The following is an 18,017-nucleotide window of genomic DNA, read 5'->3' as shown; positions in this document are numbered from 1 at the left end:
TAGTTAAAGTATTTTATTTTATTTTTTACTAAGGACTTATTTAATATAATTTAATTTAATAAAATATAAAAATATTAATATTAAATAATTAAATTATATTAATATAATATTAAGCTAATTACTATATATAGATTATTCCTTATATATACTATTAACTTTAATATTATAAAGTATATTTTACTTAAAGGTTAATTAAAATAAAATTTTAATATATTTACTATTACTATTTAATATAATTATTAATTTCTTTTTATTATTATATTAATAACTATTACTATAGGCTAAAGCCTTAAGGCTAATATTTATAAAATTAAAGCTTATTTAATATAATATATTATTATATAAACTATTATTAATTAGCTTTCCTTATTATATAAATAATAAAATAAAATAATTTATATATTATATTATTTAAAATATTAATATTAATAATTTCCTTATTTTTATTATTATATTATAAAAAAAAGAAAAATTTTTATTATCTATTTAAAGCTTATATTTTAATATAAGGTTTAATTTAATATTAAGCCTTATAGTAATATTATATTATTATTATTAAATTACCATTATTTTATATTTATTATTAAGTATATAGCTCTTTTTAAAGTATTAGCTATTATAAAGAAAATAATATATTTATATCTTTAAAACTTTTAATTATTTTATAAAGAAATAAAATAGCTTAAATAGTAAATATTTAATAATTTAATAATATTATAAGGCTATAAGGCTATATTTTTAAATAAGCTTTTAATAAAACTCTATATTAAAATAAAGCTATATAAAATAATAAGATAATAGCAGATACTTTTTTCTTCTTTATATAATAAAACTACTAGTAAAGAAAGGTAAGAGCAATAATAAAAAAGCAAGTTATCCTACCTTTAATATTTAATATACTAAGTTAACCTAGATTAAGGAAATAATATATAATATATATATTAAAGCCTTATTAGTATTTATACCTCTGAGGCATAGACTTATTAATTTAGTAAAAGTAATCTAGGTAAACTCTAGATAACCTAGGTAAACTCTAGATCTAATATCTAGATTAGTTTCCTAATGCCTTTATGCATTAATTATATAGTAATTTACTGCCCTATTAAGCTTGCAATTAAACTAAAATAACTACATCGATCCTGTAATGTCCTTGTTACATTTGCCAGTATTGTCCTCCCTCCTACTGTAAATACCATCCGTTGCTTTTGGGCCTCCGAATACGCCTGCCATATTGAGGCATTAGCATACTGATGCGTATTGGGGTTATAAGATCGTATAAAACTGCTCCAATATCCTTGAACAACCACTGTAGTGTTCATGTTAATGCCCCCGTTTAGGAAACTTAATAATGTCCCGCTACTTGCCCTCCCCGTTCCCCATATGGCATGCATTTCAGCGCAATGAGGCACACCCTTTCCTGGAGCATCCTCCACATTATACCAATAACTCCATGTTTTGCCAGGCATCCAGAACGACATTGCCCTCGTGAAAGAAAGACCTGAGCACATAAATCGCATGTCGCCGTATGCGTCCTTTAACTGCTTTGTAAAGCAACGAGCGTTGTCGCAACTGGCAGTCAGGTCGGAGTACAAAGCATTGATACTAGCCACGTGAGTCGAGTTCATCTTCGGGTACTCGGCCTGCCAGAAATCGGTGGCCTCTGATTGAGACGATACACTTGGGGAGAAGCCGCTGCCCTCGTTGGTTGTCGCACCGATTATGGTAGGTACTCTGACAAAGTTGCCTTGGTTGAAAGCGTCCCACAGCCCACTCCTCACCACCTCTCCATCAACGACAGGCATCCACATACTAATAGGAGTCTTTGTACTTCCTGGAGCCAGATAGTTTGTGTTGACGGCCGATATCTCGTAAACTGTCGTGTTCCGCATACATGCCATTGCATCCCCATCAGTACAGCCCAGTTTGGTCATAATGCTGTTTGCTCTGTAGGCAGCTTCATACATAGTCACAATGGGCGATGATGAGATAGACTCAGCCGAAGCGGCATGAAACAGCTTGTCATCCCTACCACCATACATGGTCATGTGGAAAGCTACACTGGCAGCGCCAGATGAGTTACCGCCCAGGACGACGTGTTTTGGGTTTCCTCCAAACCTTGAGATATATCTCTGCACCCACTGCAACGCCTTTCTTTGGTCAAGAAGGCCGATGTTGGGCTGCACCTTATCGCCGTAGGACAAGAAGCCAAAGACAGACACTCGATAGTTGAGTGTCACGACAATCATTTTCATGCCAGATGCTTGGATGAGTCCAGTACCGTCAACAGTTGGCTTTGAGTTGCCGTTGAATCCGCCTCCTTGAATAAAGACATAGACTGGAAGCCTGGCCTTTCTGGCAGCACCTGTGGGTGCAAATACGTTGATGAACAGACAATCTTCCGATTGAGATTTGCCGATCAAACTCGGTCTTGCTGCCAAGCCGACACACTTGAGCCTGAACTGCGAGGGGTGGTCAATTCTGAGTTTCTAGTGATGTTAAGTCTACTGACCTTGCTTGCGTTTTTGACTTGTCGCGATCTTATGGGATCTTGAGGAGGCATGAACCTCAGATCACCGATAGGCGGTGCCGCATATCTCATACCGAGCCAGCTCGTGACTCCATTCCCGTTGTCCTTTCCTCTGTACTTGCTGTATGAGACATCGACAATGGGAGCTACTGCACTGGCTAGTGTAAGGAGCAATGCTAATATCACTAATGAAAAGAAGGTGAATGGAGAAGCCATGGCGAGCAGACTTGATACAAGTGCATGTATGAACAGCAAGACATTCATGGGGATGCCATGCTTCTTTTATTAACAAACAATCGGGGGTTTCCTCCTGAACCAAGTTTAACTTTGCCGTAGGATAAGCCAAGAATCATTGCCAAGATTATAAGTGCTTGCTGACATCCAAAGTGACCGACGTTCCATCATAGGCCATACACAGCGGTCGGTTTGAAGACCTGGCTGCAAAGTTTGCCGAGCGTTGCTATCTCCGAATTCCATGACTAGATCAAACGGAATTCGCCTCATAGTCCAACTTGCAATCCCAAGTAATCCTTGTCAAAGGACCAGACCAATCTATCGGATTCTAGACATTGGTCTAGACTTTGGCATCAGTTCGTTTTCTCCTTTGTGGTGCTTTTGATCTTGATAGGGGTGGGTTAGGTGAGACGTTCCATTGATGAAAAGCCACATGACCCAAACCAAAGTCAGGTCGACATCCTCACAAGGCGGAGGCAGATTTATTTCTGACAGGGCGCTAAGCTACATACCCAGCCTGCCAGCGAACATACTCAAGCCACAAACCCGAGACCGGCCGGTAGGGCCAGTTGTTTGTTCCTCGCTATACCCGAGATGATCGGCCCACTATGGAAATAGTAGTAGTACTTACTTTAGTATACTAACTGCTCAGCAGAGCCATTCAAGCCATGAGGACGAAATGAATCCATTTGTCCTTGAAATCTGGTTTGGCAAAACAGTGGGATCGATCGGACTATGTGGATCTTTCGTGCCATTTTGAATTGGACAAGTGGGAAACAGTAGCATATTTGGTAGATACGGACGAGTTCAAACTAAGCTTGTGTTCTCCGTGATAAGAGACATAGTCTAATGACCTGTAAGCCACTTGGTTGTTGGTGGACAGACATATGTCCGCATTGAGTGAAGGTACCAACAAGACAAGATATGAATACTTGAAGCAGTGTTCTTGGCAATTCCAATTCCAGGGTTCTTTGACCGTTCTGGGACCAGAGGGTTTCCATTTCAGGCATTCTTCAAGTGCTGGATGGAACAATCTCGTGCAGATCCTTATCACTATATGGAAGCGAGATAAGTCGATAGAAATTATGACATAGATGTCGGCTACGTTACTGTGGTTCATGGTAAAATATGAAAATTGTCTGTACTCATAACTTACTATCCAAATCACTAACCCCAGGTATAGGTTAGGTAGTAGGCACTAACAGTAACATCTTCCAGTAACTAGTCGTTTTGTGTGAGAATGACCCACTCTCCCTGTACCCACTTCCTAAGCATTTTCCCTTATCTTATCTGTCGCAAAAAAAAAAAAGTCAACTCTGTTTAACAAGCGTGAGTCCAGACCTGCCTTTGTCAAACTTTTGATGATCATTATTGACATAATATCCAATGGCGCCAATATTGCCTTCTCGAAAGCGAAAGGTTCTCGCGGAGCCTGCTCCTGTCGACGATGAGCTCGCTGGCGTGGAACTTGATGGTATTCTATCCCAGAGCGAGGACGGCTCAGACTTTGAAGAAAGCGACGCCGAAGGTGGATTAGAAGGCGACTCTTCCGAGAATGATCTAGATGGCCACGACCAAGACGCCGAGGAAGACGATGATGACGACGATGCATATAGTGAAGACGCTTCTTCGGACGCCGGCGACAGCTTCGGAGCGCCCCCTGCTCTCGACGCTGATAACTCGGAACCGAACTATCGCGTTGTAAAGGATGCCAATGGAGGCGAGCGTTACGAATACGCAGAGGTTGATCCTGTCTACGACAGTGATGACTCTGACGCTCAAGGTCCCGTGAACACGATTGGAGATATTCCTCTTTCGTTTTACGATTCTTACCCCCATATTGGCTACGATATCAATGGCAAGAAGATTATGCGCCCAGCTACCGGGGAAGCGCTAGATGCCCTTCTTGACAGCATCGAGATCCCCAAGGGCTGGACTGGCCTGACAGATCCCGAAACTGGAAAGCCGCTTGACCTTACTCAGGAGCAACTCGAGCTTCTCAAGCGACTACAGATGAACGAGGTCCCAAATGAAGAATATGACCCTTATCCCGTATGGCTTTTCCCCTACTCTTAACACTTGGAGTTGTCATTGCTAACTTCCTTAGGACATGGTCCCATATTTCACAAGCATCGAGGAGAAAATGCCCCTCAGTGCTGCGCCAGAGCCGAAACGACGATTTGTTCCCTCCAAGCACGAGGCAAAACGAGTGGCCAAGCTCGTTCGAGCTATCAAGGAGGGGCGGATTCTGCCTTACAAGCCCCAGGAGGAGCGTCAAAGAGAGGAAGAAGAGAAGGAGGAGTCCTACTATGATGTGTGGGCAAACGAGGAGCCTCAGGATCCTCATGTCATGAATATCCCGGCCCCCAAACTCGCCCCTCCTGGATACGATCTCAGCTACAACCCCCCACCCGAATACTTGCCAACTGAAGAGGAGAGGGAAGCTTGGAATAAACAAGATCCCGAAGAGCGAGAAAAGGAGTACCTTCCAGCCAAGTTCGACTCGCTACGCAAGGTTCCAGGCTACGGCGAGTTTGTCAAGGAGCGATTCGATCGCTGCTTGGATCTCTACCTTGCACCACGAATTAGGAAGAACAGGCTCAACATCGATCCTAACTCTCTTCTGCCGAAGCTCCCTCGGCCGGAGGACCTCAAGCCTTTCCCCACTCTCAACCAGACGATCTTCCGTGGACATGATGGGCGGGTTCGTTCTGTGGCATTTAGCCCTGACGGTGAATTTGTTGCCTCCGGTGGCGATGATGGTACTGTCCGTGTCTGGGCTTTGAACGGTCATCAGGAATGGATGGCCAAGCTCAGTAGCGAGGAGCCCGTTAACATGGTGCGATGGCGGCCCAACAAGGAGACCCTCATCCTGGCAGCAGCAGCAGGAGAGGATCTGTTTTTCATGATCCCGTCAGTTGCCAGTGACGCCGTGGAGAAGGCGAGTCGTGAAGTCCTTGATGTTGGTTTCGGTTACGCCACCAACGGTGCACAGTCTAGTGCAATCAACGGCATAAAGAAAGAACCCCCAGCCAAGTGGTCACGGCCTGGCGCTAAGTTGGAGTCTGCCGGTGTGCTCCTTATGGCTACTGTTAGGTCGACGATCAAGGTTATCAATTGGCACAAGCGAGGTGAATATATCTGTACGGTTTCTCCAACCGGACAAAGAAGCTCAGTCGCCATCCATGCTATCTCCAAGCACCTGAGTCAACTACCCTTCAGAAAGCTTCCTGGCCTTGCACAGACAGCCCAATTCCACCCGTCGAGGCCACTCTTTTTCGTCGCCACGCAGCGTATGATCCGATGCTACGATCTCCAGCGTGAAGAGCTTGTCAAGGTTGTTCAACCCGGTGCCCGATGGATCTCCTCTTTTGATGTGCACCCTGGTGGAGATAACCTTGTTGTTGGGTCTTATGATCGCAGACTCTTATGGCATGATCTTGATCTATCCGCTCGTCCCTACAAGACGATGCGATTTCATCCCGAGGCTATCCGGGCTGTTAAATTCCACCGCAGTCTTCCTCTCTTTGCCGATGCTAGTGATGATGGCACACTTCAAATCTTCCACGGCAAGGTTGTCAGCGACCTCATGGAAAACGCTACGATTGTGCCTGTCAAGATGCTTCGAGGTCACAAAGTGATCAGCAAACTGGGTGTCTTGGACGTGGATTGGCACCCCAAACACCCGTGGTGCCTCAGTGCAGGTGCTGATGGAACATGCAGGCTGTGGACATAATTGTATGTTTGTAGAGGGGCTCCATTCTTTAACAATGTTGTACTATGGTCGCGGTAGGCTTTCTTCCAGCGATGGCGTTAGGACAAAAAATAATATATCAGTTCCCACATTTAATTGGCAGTTCTGCACAACATTATCAGTTTTCATTGTACATAGTAGTTGTCTTATTACTGATCAATTACTGATAGTTAAACTAGAGATAATCGGGTTGTGATATACCCTTACAACTACGCCACGGCCAATTCTCATAAATCGTGGCGCTGGAATACAAATGATGTGCGATTAATAGAGTAGGATTCGTAATACATAACTAATTGCCACAAACAAACGACCCGAAGTGCCAGGCTCCGCACTATTCTGCGGCGAAACCATCACCGCCCATCGCCATTTCTCCCCACCCTTTCGTTGGGATGGCCAACTGCCAAGCAATTCTTTCTTCATTGAGACAGCACGTATTCATCGTCACTGCGATAGTCTTTTATCCCAAAAAACAAACCTTACAGTTCCTCTCGAATTTTGGCCTTGGCCTCTGCCTCCGCCTCGGCAGCCTTCTGTTTCGCGACTTGCCCGCCGAGTTGGAGCTGGCTTGCAACCCAGTTGTAGGTGTCACGAGCAGTGTCTCCGAGCTTAGCGAAGAGTGTTCCGGATGGTGAGCTGGTACCATACTTAAAGTAGGTGGCTTGCTTTCGAGCCTCGGCTTTCAAATCCTCTAGCTTGGAACCCTGTGGGACTGGGACGCCATAACTGTCGAGGTAAGCCTTGAGGTCGGTCTCAGTCCACTCATCGAAGGCAGACTGCTTAGCAGAGTTGGTAGCGGAAGTCAGATAACTGGTGGCAGAAGCCCAGGTTGATCCGCCTGCCGATGAGGCGGAAGAGTAGGCGGACTGAGCAGCGTCGTAAAGTTCATCACGAGTGGCATCCTTCTTCTCGGCAACCTGCTTAGCAGCGGCGTCTCCATTGCGGTCAAGGTACTTCTTCAAGTTATCGTAGCTAAAGTCATCAAATGTCCAAGCATTTCCACCATGGGCAGCGATATGTGCGTTCTTGCGGACAAGGGCTTCGAGCTCGTTCTTCTTTGAACCCTGGGGAACTGGAACACCTCGAGCGTCCAGGTAGGACTTGAGGCGGGTGTCAGACCAAGTGCTCAAAGCCTGGTTAAAAGCATCCCGAGCAGCGAGTGATGCACTGTCGGTAGCCTTTGCGTACTGGTTCTGAGCGTTGGAGGTGGCAGCACCGTAGGCAGAGGCAGCACTCGCAGAAAGGTTGTCGCCAAGGATATCAGCTCTGTTCTTGCGGACGAGGGCACGGAGTTCGTTGGCCTTGGTTCCTTGGGGAACAGCGATACCATTCTTGTCACAAAACTCCTTGAGCTGCGATTCACTCCAGGCATCAATAATCATGTCGGTAAGGGTAGCATAGGCGCCTTGAGCACTGGCAGTCGCACTGGCGGCCTGGTCCTGAGCCTTGAGGTACGCAAGACGAGAGTTGCGTCGAACGGAGGCGATGAGCTTGTCTCGGGTCATGGGCTGGGGAGCAGGGAAGCCGTGGGTGTCAAGCCACTCTTTGAGGTCAGATTCAGACCATGTCTCGTAGAGCCAGTTGCCAGGGTAGGATGAAGCCTGGTTAGCCTTCTTGGCAATAGCCTCATAGTTGGAGCGAGCCTTCTGGAGAAGAGTGTCACGCTGGCGAGGCTGGGGAGCTGTACACCATAAAAAGTAAGTATTAAGAAAACATAGAGCACAATGACGCATCATCAACTACACTTACCAGGAATTCCATGCTTGTCGGCAAACGCCTTGAGCTGACTTTCGGTCCAAGTGTCAAGAATCCAGTCTTTGACGCTGAACCAGGCGGAGTGGGCATTGTTCTCAGTCTCGTACCAGTTGGCCTTCACCTGTGACAGTAAACTGTCTTTGGAAGCAGCAGCTTCGTTCTTCGTCTCTTGGCCCTTAGACTGCAAGTAAGCACTCAGCTGGTTGGTGTCCCAGCTATTGTAGGGTGATACGACGTAAGCATCCCAGTTCTTCTCAATCAAGGACTCGAGATCCTTGCGATCGGCCGGGGTTGGGTAAGGAACATCGTGATCAGAAAGCCAACGTTCCAGCTCCGTTTCGTGCCACTTATTGTATACTGTCTAGAGTTAGGTTGTAATTCTTCAAAATAATCCCAAGCTTACCTGGCTTCGATCCAGGGAACCACGTGCTGGCGGCGACACCGTTGATGGCCACAGCGGCCAGAATGGCGTTCACAAATCTCATTTCGGCTTCAGACGAGGTATTGCTTGGCAAGACAAGTCGAGAGGTGATGGAAGAAACGAGATAGATTAGGATGAGGTATCACAATAGAGATCAATCACCTCGACTGATGTAGCTGGTTTGAGTGTGAAGGGAAAAGAAAGCAGATGCGAAGCTTGGGCGCGGTGAAGATGGGAAAAGGCAGCTCAGAGGGCAAGCCACCGAAGGGGAAATCTATCACGTCACTGTGCGGTCGTCGTGGGTGGCTGGAATTTGGCCGTTTGCACAGGCAAGCAAGCAAGCAGGCAGGCAGTCAGGTTGCAGTAGCTGGAGGCACAACAGGTACTGGATACTTACGAAACGGCTCAGAAATGCTTGGGAAAAAAGCCAGGCACACAGAACAGTTCCACAGCGGTTTGTAGCACAATACCTGATCACTCGCTGTCAAAGGGGGCACGTCGTCACTATCAGCATCATCATCATCATCCCATCGTTCATTTCGATGAGATTTACGCAAACAAGCCTTGGATGAGTCCCCCTCCCCAGGCGCCACCATGACGTATCTTATAGACATGGCCCCGCACAAGCTCCTGTCCCAAATCGGCTTTGATGCGACATGACTAAGGTCAACTGCCAATCGGCACGTTCCGCTGCCAAACACTCCCACTATTAAGCTGTGCTAAACTGCCTGTTCGACTGAAGCACATGTTTAATTTCGACAGTGATTCAAACATGACAGCTGGAGGGCGATCTCGATTCACGCATGGAACAAAAGCTCCGCCGTGTTACTTCACTACGTCTGCGTCCTGGCTGTACACTGTCAACTGTCGGGGCCCTTCATAATTCTAATAAACCCTCTTTGACAAAATTGAATTTTTATCAAATCCTTTATTAGAGCCTTACTCATTGTAGGTGTGATTGATGCATGTCAAAGTGGAATGGCTGCATGGCTTGCCAAAGTGAACATGAAGCATACAAGAAATAAAAGAGGCGGGCATAGGTGGAGATAATGTTACATTGATCTATGAACGACCCCGTCGCATCTAAACCCCAGCGCCCAGGTTTGTGTAACCTGTAACCCAATTCGTGATATCTACTACAATCACAACTAAGCGTAGAAGTTGACAGTCTGTTTGACTTTGTTAGCAGGCCGCCGTTGCAAAATAACCCGAGAGCTTCAATACTTACGTCCTTCTTCTTGGCCTGCACCTCTGCAATGGCATCGACATAATGCTCGTGGCCAATCTTGTTCTTCCCAGATCGCAAAGCAATCATTCCAGCCTCTACGCACACAGCCTTCAGCATTGCACCTCCGAACTCGTCCGTGCTTCGTGCCAGTTCACCCCAGTTGACCCCAGGATCGACTCTCATTTTGCGGGAATGAATCTTCAAAATCTGAGCACGAGCCTCCTCGTTAGGTAGAGGAAATTCGATCTTGCGGTCGAGTCGACCAGAACGGAGCAGCGCAGGATCGAGAACATCCACACGGTTTGTCGCAGCCAGCACCTTGATCCGATCATCCGAGGCAAAACCGTCAAGTTGGTTCAGTAGTTCCAGCATAGTTCGCTGCACTTCTCGATCACCGCTCTTTTCGCTGTCAAAACGTTTGGTACCAACGGCATCCAACTCATCAATGAAGATGATAGCGGGGGCCTTCTCCTTGGCCAGTGCAAAGCAATCCCGGACAAGCTTGGCACCGTCGCCGATAAACATTTGGACTAGTTGAGGTCCTGCCAGCTTCAAAAACGTAGCATCTGTTTGGGCTGCACAGGCTCGTGCTAGTAGCGTTTTACCAGTACCAGGTGGGCCATACATGAGTGCACCTGGATGGGTTAGCTGTGTGACCATATCTGAACGCCATACACAATGGACTCTACCTTTAGGGGCCTTGATGCCAATCTTTTTAAACCTCTCGGCTTCCTTCATCGGCCATACAATAGCCTCCACTAACTCTTCGATCTGCTTGTCTAGTCCACCAACATCAGTGTATTGTTCTGTTGGCTTCTCGTCAACTTCCATAGCCTTGACTCGGCTGTCGTATTCAGCGGGGAGTGTGTCAAGAATGAGATAGGAATCTTTGTTCACTCCAATGAGGTCACCAGGCTTCAGCGTGTCGGCGTCCACGAGACCAATCAAAGGGAGGAAGATTGTTTGGCGGGTCGATGTCTTGATAACAGCAGACTTTCCAACTCGGGTCGCGTCCAAGTCAATGTTGGCACCCTCCTCTGATGATTCGGCAGTTGGATCGAGATCGAGCAACTCAACAACGTTACCAACGAGGTATGGGAGTTGTCTACAGAGTACGATTAGCAACGACGCCAAGAATTGATGGTCTTGGGAAAACACACCTGTTATTGGCGATCTTGTCCAGGTTTTCCTTTATCTTTTCACCCATGGCAGCCTTCTCATGCGATAACCGGGAGAGCTCGCTCTTCATGATTCGGGAGTCGTTCTCAAGCAGACGCTTGCGAGTCTGAATGTCTTGTGTGCTAAGCCCGAGGATCTCTTCGTCAAGGATATCATCATCTTCTTCTTCAGCATCTTTCATGTCGGCGTCGCCATCAGTATGCTTCTTCTGGTTCTTGTCGTCGCCTTCTCTCTTCTTGTCCTCCTTGTCTCGGCGGTCGAGATCATCGAGCTCCTCGAGAGTCGACATGATGGGAAGATGACGTTAATTAATTAATAGGCAGGTTGCGTATATAATAGGTCGTCGAGAGTGTTGATGTTGTGCTGTAATTTTAATATCGTACGGTGGGTAGCAGATTGGAAGAGGTGAAAGCTATCAGTGCTTTAACAACATCAAAAGATGAAGCCGTAAGGTGGGTAGGCAGTCAGGTCGCGCGTAATCAGCCTCCTAGTTACCTGTCCACCAGCAGTAAGGTTACAGATCGGTATTGGCTTCAGTGGCCTTGTACCCTGCAGTGCCGGGTGTCGGGTATGTGTTGATCCGGTGCACGGACCGTCATCGTGAGTCCTGCAATCGGATTCAGTCTAATACGAGCGTGGGTGGAATTTTCGATGGGCAGAGCCAGCAACGGGACATTCAGGTACGCTACGCACATTGAATCCTGGGTTTCAGGAACTTCTACTAACCAGTAAACGCTACAGTCACAAATAATGGCTTCCCGAATATCACGGGCTGTATCGCCCTGCCTTCGTCAATTGCGCAGGGAATCCCACTGTACCCAAACGACGTTGAGCACGGCATTTCGTAGCATCTCGACGTCGCCCAATTGCTCTGCTGCTGTGAGCGACATCCGAAAGCCAATCGATCAAGTACCTGCGACCAAACCCCCGAGCGCTCGTCCTGTCGAGACAAGAAAGAGCCAGTTGATCCGAACCTACACCTCACTACTCCGAACGACACCCCTGATCTTGTTCTTTCAGCACAGTAACTTGACAGCCGTTGAGTGGGCGGCGGTACGACGAGAGTTAAAGAAGGCTCTCTCTTCAGTGCCTCAGCCGAATTCAATTCCAGGGAAAGAGTCTTTTGACATTACCCCGTTGGTTCAGTTGCAGGTGGTGCGGACCAATATGCTACGCGTGGCCCTTAAACTCGTTGAATTCTACGACCCTGAGGCTGCCGCTGCATCCGATAAGACGACGCGAACAGCTCGAGGTCCCCTTGTCCACGATTTGTCCGCAGCCGCTCATGATGCTATCAAGAACGCCGAAGTGCCTGAAGACTCCAACTACGCTCAGATTGAACCAGTGATGGTTGGTCCTCTGGCTGCTTTAGTTCTTCCAGCGGTATCTCCAGCTCACGTTTCTGCGGCCTTGAGTGTTCTGGCACCCGTTCCGGGTAAATTCCCTGCTCCTTTGAGGAAGAAGAACCCCGGGTATCACGATCCTACGTGTCAAAGCGGCCTTGCGAAGCTGCTTCTTGTTGGTGGCCGTGTGGAAGGCAAAATCTTTGATCAGTCCGGCATCAACTGGGTTGGTGGTATCGAGGGTGGTTTGGATGGACTGCGTGCCCAATTGGTGGCTATGCTCCAAGGTGCAGGCTTAGGTATCACCAGCACGCTGGAGGGTGGAAGTCGAAGCTTGTGGTTAGCCCTGGAGGGTCGAAAAGGTCAACTGGAAGACGAGGCCAAGGGCGACCAAAAGAATGGAGATCAAAACTAGAGTTGGATATTGACGACAACGATGTACAAACAAAGGACCAAACAAAGGTTGTGTATGTGTAGATGTACGAACAGCATATTGAATCATTCAAAAAGCTCGACATGATTGTATCGGGAAAGCAGCAATCATTGGTCACGAAGTCTTGTTGATCTTTCCATAAAAGGGGAGACTTTTCCCTTCCCAAGCGAAAACGGGTAAGGATTTTGATAAAGGGTCCATTCGTACAATACAAAGAAGGATAAGGTCTTCAGATAAGTATTTTGCTGGGCTTGAAGTGCTGCACAGGTATGTCAGGAGAATGTCGTTCTACCAAGATCCTTGATCGTATCAATAGCACAGTAAATCCAGTTGGAAGATAAAGTGTGGCTGAATCGTGTGGCTAGAGCTATCAGAAATGCAGGCACATTTCCAACACTGATGAAGCTCAAGCAACCTTGACCTTCTTCTACCACACCCCGCCTCTAAACAGCTCCATTGACAGACCTCGTTCTGTCTTAGATCCAGCACAACAGTCAAAGCCTCATCGCTAACAGTTGAATTGAACGACGTCAAGTGCTTCAACACGCTGTGCGCCAATTCACTGTCACAGCACTGTTTGTTCTTCGGGCTTTCGGATCGGTGACTCATTTGGACTCGATCATTTCACAATGATAGTTGTTGAAGCTTTCTGAACCATCGTAGCGCTCTCAAGACTGCCATCTGAACCATGGACTTCGCTCCTTATCAATCCTCTCCGCCGGAGCACTCACGGGTAACTTCACCTGACTATGCCTCACCGCGACCTTCATACGATGCTCGACGATCGTTCTCTCCTGTCGCTTCTCCTCCCCCGCTGCAGCATCCGCAACCTCAACGAGGATGGGGCGGTTTCGATGGCGAGTCAGCTGGCTGGGCGGCACTAAGTCCCGACAACCGAGCTTTTGGAGCGTCGAGTACAATGCCTGGTGCGTTTCCTGCTGCAGAAGTCAGCGAATTCGATACAAGTCTTGGCATGCGTCTAGATTATGAGGCTTGTCTAGCATATGTCGCGTTCCCACCTCTAGGAGCGATTATACTTCTTATTCTGGAGAGAAATAGTGACTACGTGAGGTAGGGCTGACCCCCATGGCTGCATCAGAGGCTGGTAACATGTCTGTTGCGTGCAAATCTAACATTAATCAGGTTTCATGCATGGCAATCAGCACTGCTGTTCACAGCAATCATGGTCTTTCATCTCCTTTTTTCATGGTCAACATTTCTTAGCTGGCTTTTTTTCCTTTGCGACGTTGCTCTAATTGCAGTTCTTACGCTGAGGGCCTATAAAGACGCCGAAATACTTGACAGGTATGTTGTACGCCTTCGTCTTGCTCAGACTTGATTGTTAATATCTCTCAAGGTTTGAGGTACCTTTTTTCGGTGTCTTAGCCAGTCGGTTTCTTGATGATGAGTGAGCAATAACTTCGCGTCGCGGTCATACCCGCAGTAGTCTGGTTTCACACACTTGAGTCTTCTCGCAATACCCCTTTCTGGATGCTGGGCATATTCCACCCCTCGTATCATTAGATGTGCTCGTACTCAATCAGGACTTTTAGTGGTCCCAACGTTAGCAAGAAACAAACTGCAGATCGAGTCGTCGCTGTGCGGAAATGGATTGTATTTTCTTCTGCTTTTACGATACTTTAAGCGTCTTCATGACTAGGCGTCTAACATTGAGCGCGCAAGCACCGATACTCTTGAAATTATTGCCCATGCCTGAAGAACCCATACCACAATTCTGCATCTCAAAATCTGCTCAAAACCGGCATCACTGTTCCTTTCACTGTCGGCTTCCCCGCAAACACAACCTCGCTAATCTTGGTCTCGGGAGAGCTACCCGCTTCCAACCACCTGGCTAGGAGATCATTGCTCTCTTTAGGCTTCACCGTATTATCTCGGGTTCCGACTGTGATGTGTGCAACACGGTTCACACACTGCCACTGATTATCTTGATCTGCCAGACGAACAACAATGGCCATGATCCGATCGTCGAACACGACCTGTAACGAGTTAGCGACATCAAATCAATCAACTCGAGACCAGATATCTCACCCTTTCAAGCATTACTTCACATTCGCCGACCTGTCCTTCAGGGCTACCAGCAGCCTCTGCCTCCTTGTGGAGAGCGCTGTATTTTCCCCAAAGCTCGGGATGATTGACGCTAGCAGCCTTGTGAATCAAGGTGACATGGAATTTTGACTGTACACGCCTTGTTTGCTTGAGTTGTGTATACAATCGAGAGGTTGACGACGGTGTGTTTTTGAACACTTTATCGAGAGCGCTGTTAATATCTTGGGTTGGAATGCTGACGGACATGTACTCCATCTTCCTTTGTTTTGACATCTTCGCTTGTTGTTGTTGCTGCTGGCTGTTCTTCTTACCCCGATCAGGTATATTATGTCTAAATTCTGGCTTGTATCCGAGAGCATAATCAATGGCGGCATCAAGCGCCCCTGAAGATGGAATCTCCCCCACGAGGTTAGGGAACAGCTTGTGCAACTGCGTTACAACAACCTCGAGATTTTGTCGGCTACCAGCTGTAGGGTCAAGGTCTATGAACGCATCGAAGCCGTCGTCAGGTTGCCCATATGGGTTGCAGGGTTCAAATCGATTGATGAACCCCTCCATCACACCAATGAATTTGTCTTTATCGCTTGCTGCATGAATCGTCTGGTGGTTATCCCCACGCTCAATGATTCGTTGCTGAGTAACTCGTCGAATCTCATCAATCGCTCCTTCGTCATGTTTGAAGTTAAGGCACACAAGTTTAACAGTAGAGTGCTGGAGCTTAGCATCCGTAATGATCTGCTTTCGCTCGTGTCTTTGCGCATTGTTTCGGTCTGCAACTACGGCAGGATGCTCTTTAAGCTCGTCCAATACCATCTTTGTAAACCGCGGAGGGCGGCCTTTGCCAGAAATGTTGTCATTCTGAACATGGCCCCAGCCAAAAAGCCGCGAGAGACCCATAGCAATTGTCGTCTTGCCACAACCGATAGTGGCGATAGGGCACAAGATCACATCACGAGTAACCTCCGTCATGACCGGGCAATCCACATCTCCTAGGTTGGCCGCATCTGCTCCTTTCAGGTTCTTAAAATCCAAGAAGTCGTTGCGAAGAGCAATAATGCCGTGATTGCCGTTGTACTCCTTCGCGAGCTTTGGATCTGCGACAAGTCGTCGCCGGGCGTAAAGAAGATACTCTTCCGTGATCTTGGTGTGTTTCTTAAACTTCGGCTGCTTGCCAGCAATAAGAGCTTTGGTGCACTCCCTCCACTGGCGGTACATCAGATATGGCTCCTCAAACTTGTACTTGAAAAACCAATCCTGAAAGGGCTGCGTTGCTGGATCGTGTGTCATCTTGCAACGAATGACAAAGCCCTCAACATCCCGTCCATCGTGGGCTCCAGTTTCAGCTACTTCTTCGAGAAAGGTCTTGACCTGGCGGATATCTTCCATTACAATAAGACCAGTCTTTCGGAACGCCCATTCATCAGCAAACTCTTGGACATACTGACTTGGGTAAGTGGCAAACTGCGGCAAGTTGAGGTTGATGCCATGAAGATACAGGCCAGCTTTGTCAGGGCCATATTCCAAAATGTGCTCTTCAAATTGGTCATCGCAGAGCTCTGCAACCGCAGTGGCGTTTCTCTTGCGAAGCTCTCGGGCGAGATCTGCCTTTGTCTTCCCAACAGCAGCCAGCTGCTGTTCCAGACGTTGTTCTCCAGCACTTGCGTGACTGACCTGAATGTCGTCTCTGTCTCCTGTCGAATGCTTGCTGCAAACAACCAAGGTATCGTCTTCCAGTCCAGCAATAAAGATGATACAACCGTTCTCTTTAAGGGTGAGTTCGTAAGGGCCTTGTGTTCGTGTGAATATATTATCCCACTTGGTCTCGGGGACCTCATCGACGTTAAAGAACTTGTCATAGCCTCTGACGGCTATTTCTGGTTCGTTTCTTCGTGTCCTTGTTGTGAAGAGTCCACGAGCGTAGGTTGGCAGATTAGGCCGTTTGTAGTCCCAGTCTTGTAGGCGCCATGACTCGACTTGGATGCCATCAGCCGATCCCTTTACGTCGAAACTGGTCTTTTTGACCGAGAACCCGTTCTTTTTCTTGTCCTTTCGAGCATTATCTAGAGCACGCACGACAGCCGCTACGGCTTGCACGTCCTGTGGCGTATATGGCGCCGACATTTGTTCTGGCCTTGATGAGAAAGCTTGAGATAAATGTTGGTCTATGGCTGATCTGTTGAATGATGTGAGTCGAGAGTAAAGAAGATTGCGATAACAAAACATGAAGTGGTACCTCTCGCAAGTCTGGGAGTTTCTCTTTCGAGACGGTTATGTCGAATCTACCGCTATATCATTATTGGCTAAGTAGTCTTAAGTGAAATTGGCATGAAGAGACTCACATTTTTCAAGACTTCAGAGATAAAAGGTTGAGTGACCAAACCCGGAGTGTTATTGCCCTAAGGAAGAAGATAATGGGTTTCGAATACATACACTGCAGTATCTGTCTATAAGGTGTATGGGTTAGTCAACGACCCCTTGAGGATGCCAACGAGTATACGCTGAAGCTTTTATATGAAGGTGCGAAGTTGATTCTGTGGATGCTCACTGAGGCTGTGGTGGTTGGTGCGGGCCAGGAACAGCGAGAAAACTGCCTTGGTGCACCGCCTCAAAAATGATTTAGAGCCTTGAAAATGAGTCAGACCGCAGACACAGAAAATAGTCACACGAGGCGTGATGGGCGTTGGTATTCAGTCCAGAAAATTGTAGGAACAAACAAGAGTATCCTGAGTCATCTTTAAAGATCAGGCAGGAACATCGTGGAGGGCATAGTGCCACCTTACCCTGGAGAGCTTACAAGTGGTTACCGCGCGTCACGCCGACTTCGATAAAATTCATGTCATAGGATTCACTACCGCAACGGACGAACAATAATTGTGTAATTAGCTTTACTTATGGTATTAAAATGGAACCTCGAGTATCTGTAGCTGCATGATCTCCACCGAAAGCAAGGTCGAGCGTATGATCAATTCGTCTTCAGGGTTTTGCTAATGGGAGATGTAGGTTCCACATCGAAATTACCCCGCCAAAAATATTCTAGCGACAACAACTTCGCATCTTGATTAAAGACATTAACAAC

General features: G+C 47.1%; 7 protein-coding genes across 7 annotated transcripts; 3 read left to right on the top strand and 4 right to left on the bottom strand.

Annotated features, from left to right (window-relative positions):
* Nucleotides 1-1,091: 1,091 nt before the first annotated feature.
* On the bottom strand, nucleotides 1,092-2,743 carry FSST1_005683 (uncharacterized protein; the record flags this gene model as incomplete). The annotated part of the gene is made up of 2 exons (XM_083231984.1): nucleotides 1,092-2,459; nucleotides 2,510-2,743. 2 exons carry the CDS (start codon nucleotides 2,741-2,743, stop codon nucleotides 1,092-1,094), a joined length of 1,602 nt encoding a protein of 533 aa, XP_083089113.1.
* Nucleotides 2,744-4,147: 1,404 nt separating this feature from the next.
* Nucleotides 4,148-6,497, top strand: FSST1_005682 (ribosome biogenesis protein ERB1; the record flags this gene model as incomplete). Its single annotated transcript, XM_083231983.1, has 2 exons — nucleotides 4,148-4,813; nucleotides 4,869-6,497. 2 exons carry the CDS (start codon nucleotides 4,148-4,150, stop codon nucleotides 6,495-6,497), a joined length of 2,295 nt encoding a protein of 764 aa, XP_083089112.1.
* A 497-nt stretch (nucleotides 6,498-6,994) lies between these two features.
* FSST1_005681 (Ish1 domain-containing protein) lies at nucleotides 6,995-8,755 on the bottom strand (the record flags this gene model as incomplete). The annotated part of the gene is made up of 3 exons (XM_083231982.1): nucleotides 6,995-8,196; nucleotides 8,265-8,627; nucleotides 8,674-8,755. The coding sequence occupies 3 exons, from the start codon at nucleotides 8,753-8,755 to the stop codon at nucleotides 6,995-6,997; spliced, it is 1,647 nt and encodes a 548-aa protein (XP_083089111.1).
* A 1,084-nt stretch (nucleotides 8,756-9,839) lies between these two features.
* FSST1_005680 (uncharacterized protein) lies at nucleotides 9,840-11,387 on the bottom strand (the record flags this gene model as incomplete). The annotated part of the gene is made up of 4 exons (XM_083231980.1): nucleotides 9,840-9,860; nucleotides 9,920-10,554; nucleotides 10,609-11,024; nucleotides 11,080-11,387. 4 exons carry the CDS (start codon nucleotides 11,385-11,387, stop codon nucleotides 9,840-9,842), a joined length of 1,380 nt encoding a protein of 459 aa, XP_083089110.1.
* A 461-nt stretch (nucleotides 11,388-11,848) lies between these two features.
* FSST1_005679 (mitochondrial 54S ribosomal protein uL10m) lies at nucleotides 11,849-12,856 on the top strand (the record flags this gene model as incomplete). Its single annotated transcript, XM_083231979.1, has 1 exon — nucleotides 11,849-12,856. The coding sequence occupies one exon, from the start codon at nucleotides 11,849-11,851 to the stop codon at nucleotides 12,854-12,856; it is 1,008 nt and encodes a 335-aa protein (XP_083089109.1).
* A 706-nt stretch (nucleotides 12,857-13,562) lies between these two features.
* FSST1_005678 (uncharacterized protein) lies at nucleotides 13,563-13,949 on the top strand (the record flags this gene model as incomplete). Its single annotated transcript, XM_083231978.1, has 1 exon — nucleotides 13,563-13,949. One exon carries the CDS (start codon nucleotides 13,563-13,565, stop codon nucleotides 13,947-13,949), a length of 387 nt encoding a protein of 128 aa, XP_083089108.1.
* A 667-nt stretch (nucleotides 13,950-14,616) lies between these two features.
* Nucleotides 14,617-17,062, bottom strand: FSST1_005677 (tRNA ligase; the record flags this gene model as incomplete). Its single annotated transcript, XM_083231977.1, has 2 exons — nucleotides 14,617-14,871; nucleotides 14,924-17,062. The coding sequence occupies 2 exons, from the start codon at nucleotides 17,060-17,062 to the stop codon at nucleotides 14,617-14,619; spliced, it is 2,394 nt and encodes a 797-aa protein (XP_083089107.1).
* Between the last annotated feature and the right edge of the window lie 955 nt (nucleotides 17,063-18,017).

This window comes from Fusarium sambucinum, chromosome I, assembly GCF_050947815.1.
Source record: "Fusarium sambucinum isolate potato_lamoka chromosome I, whole genome shotgun sequence".
Lineage (NCBI taxonomy): Eukaryota > Fungi > Ascomycota > Sordariomycetes > Hypocreales > Nectriaceae > Fusarium > Fusarium sambucinum.
Note: the sequence above shows the minus strand (reverse complement) of the source record. Positions and strands in the feature narration are given on the sequence as shown.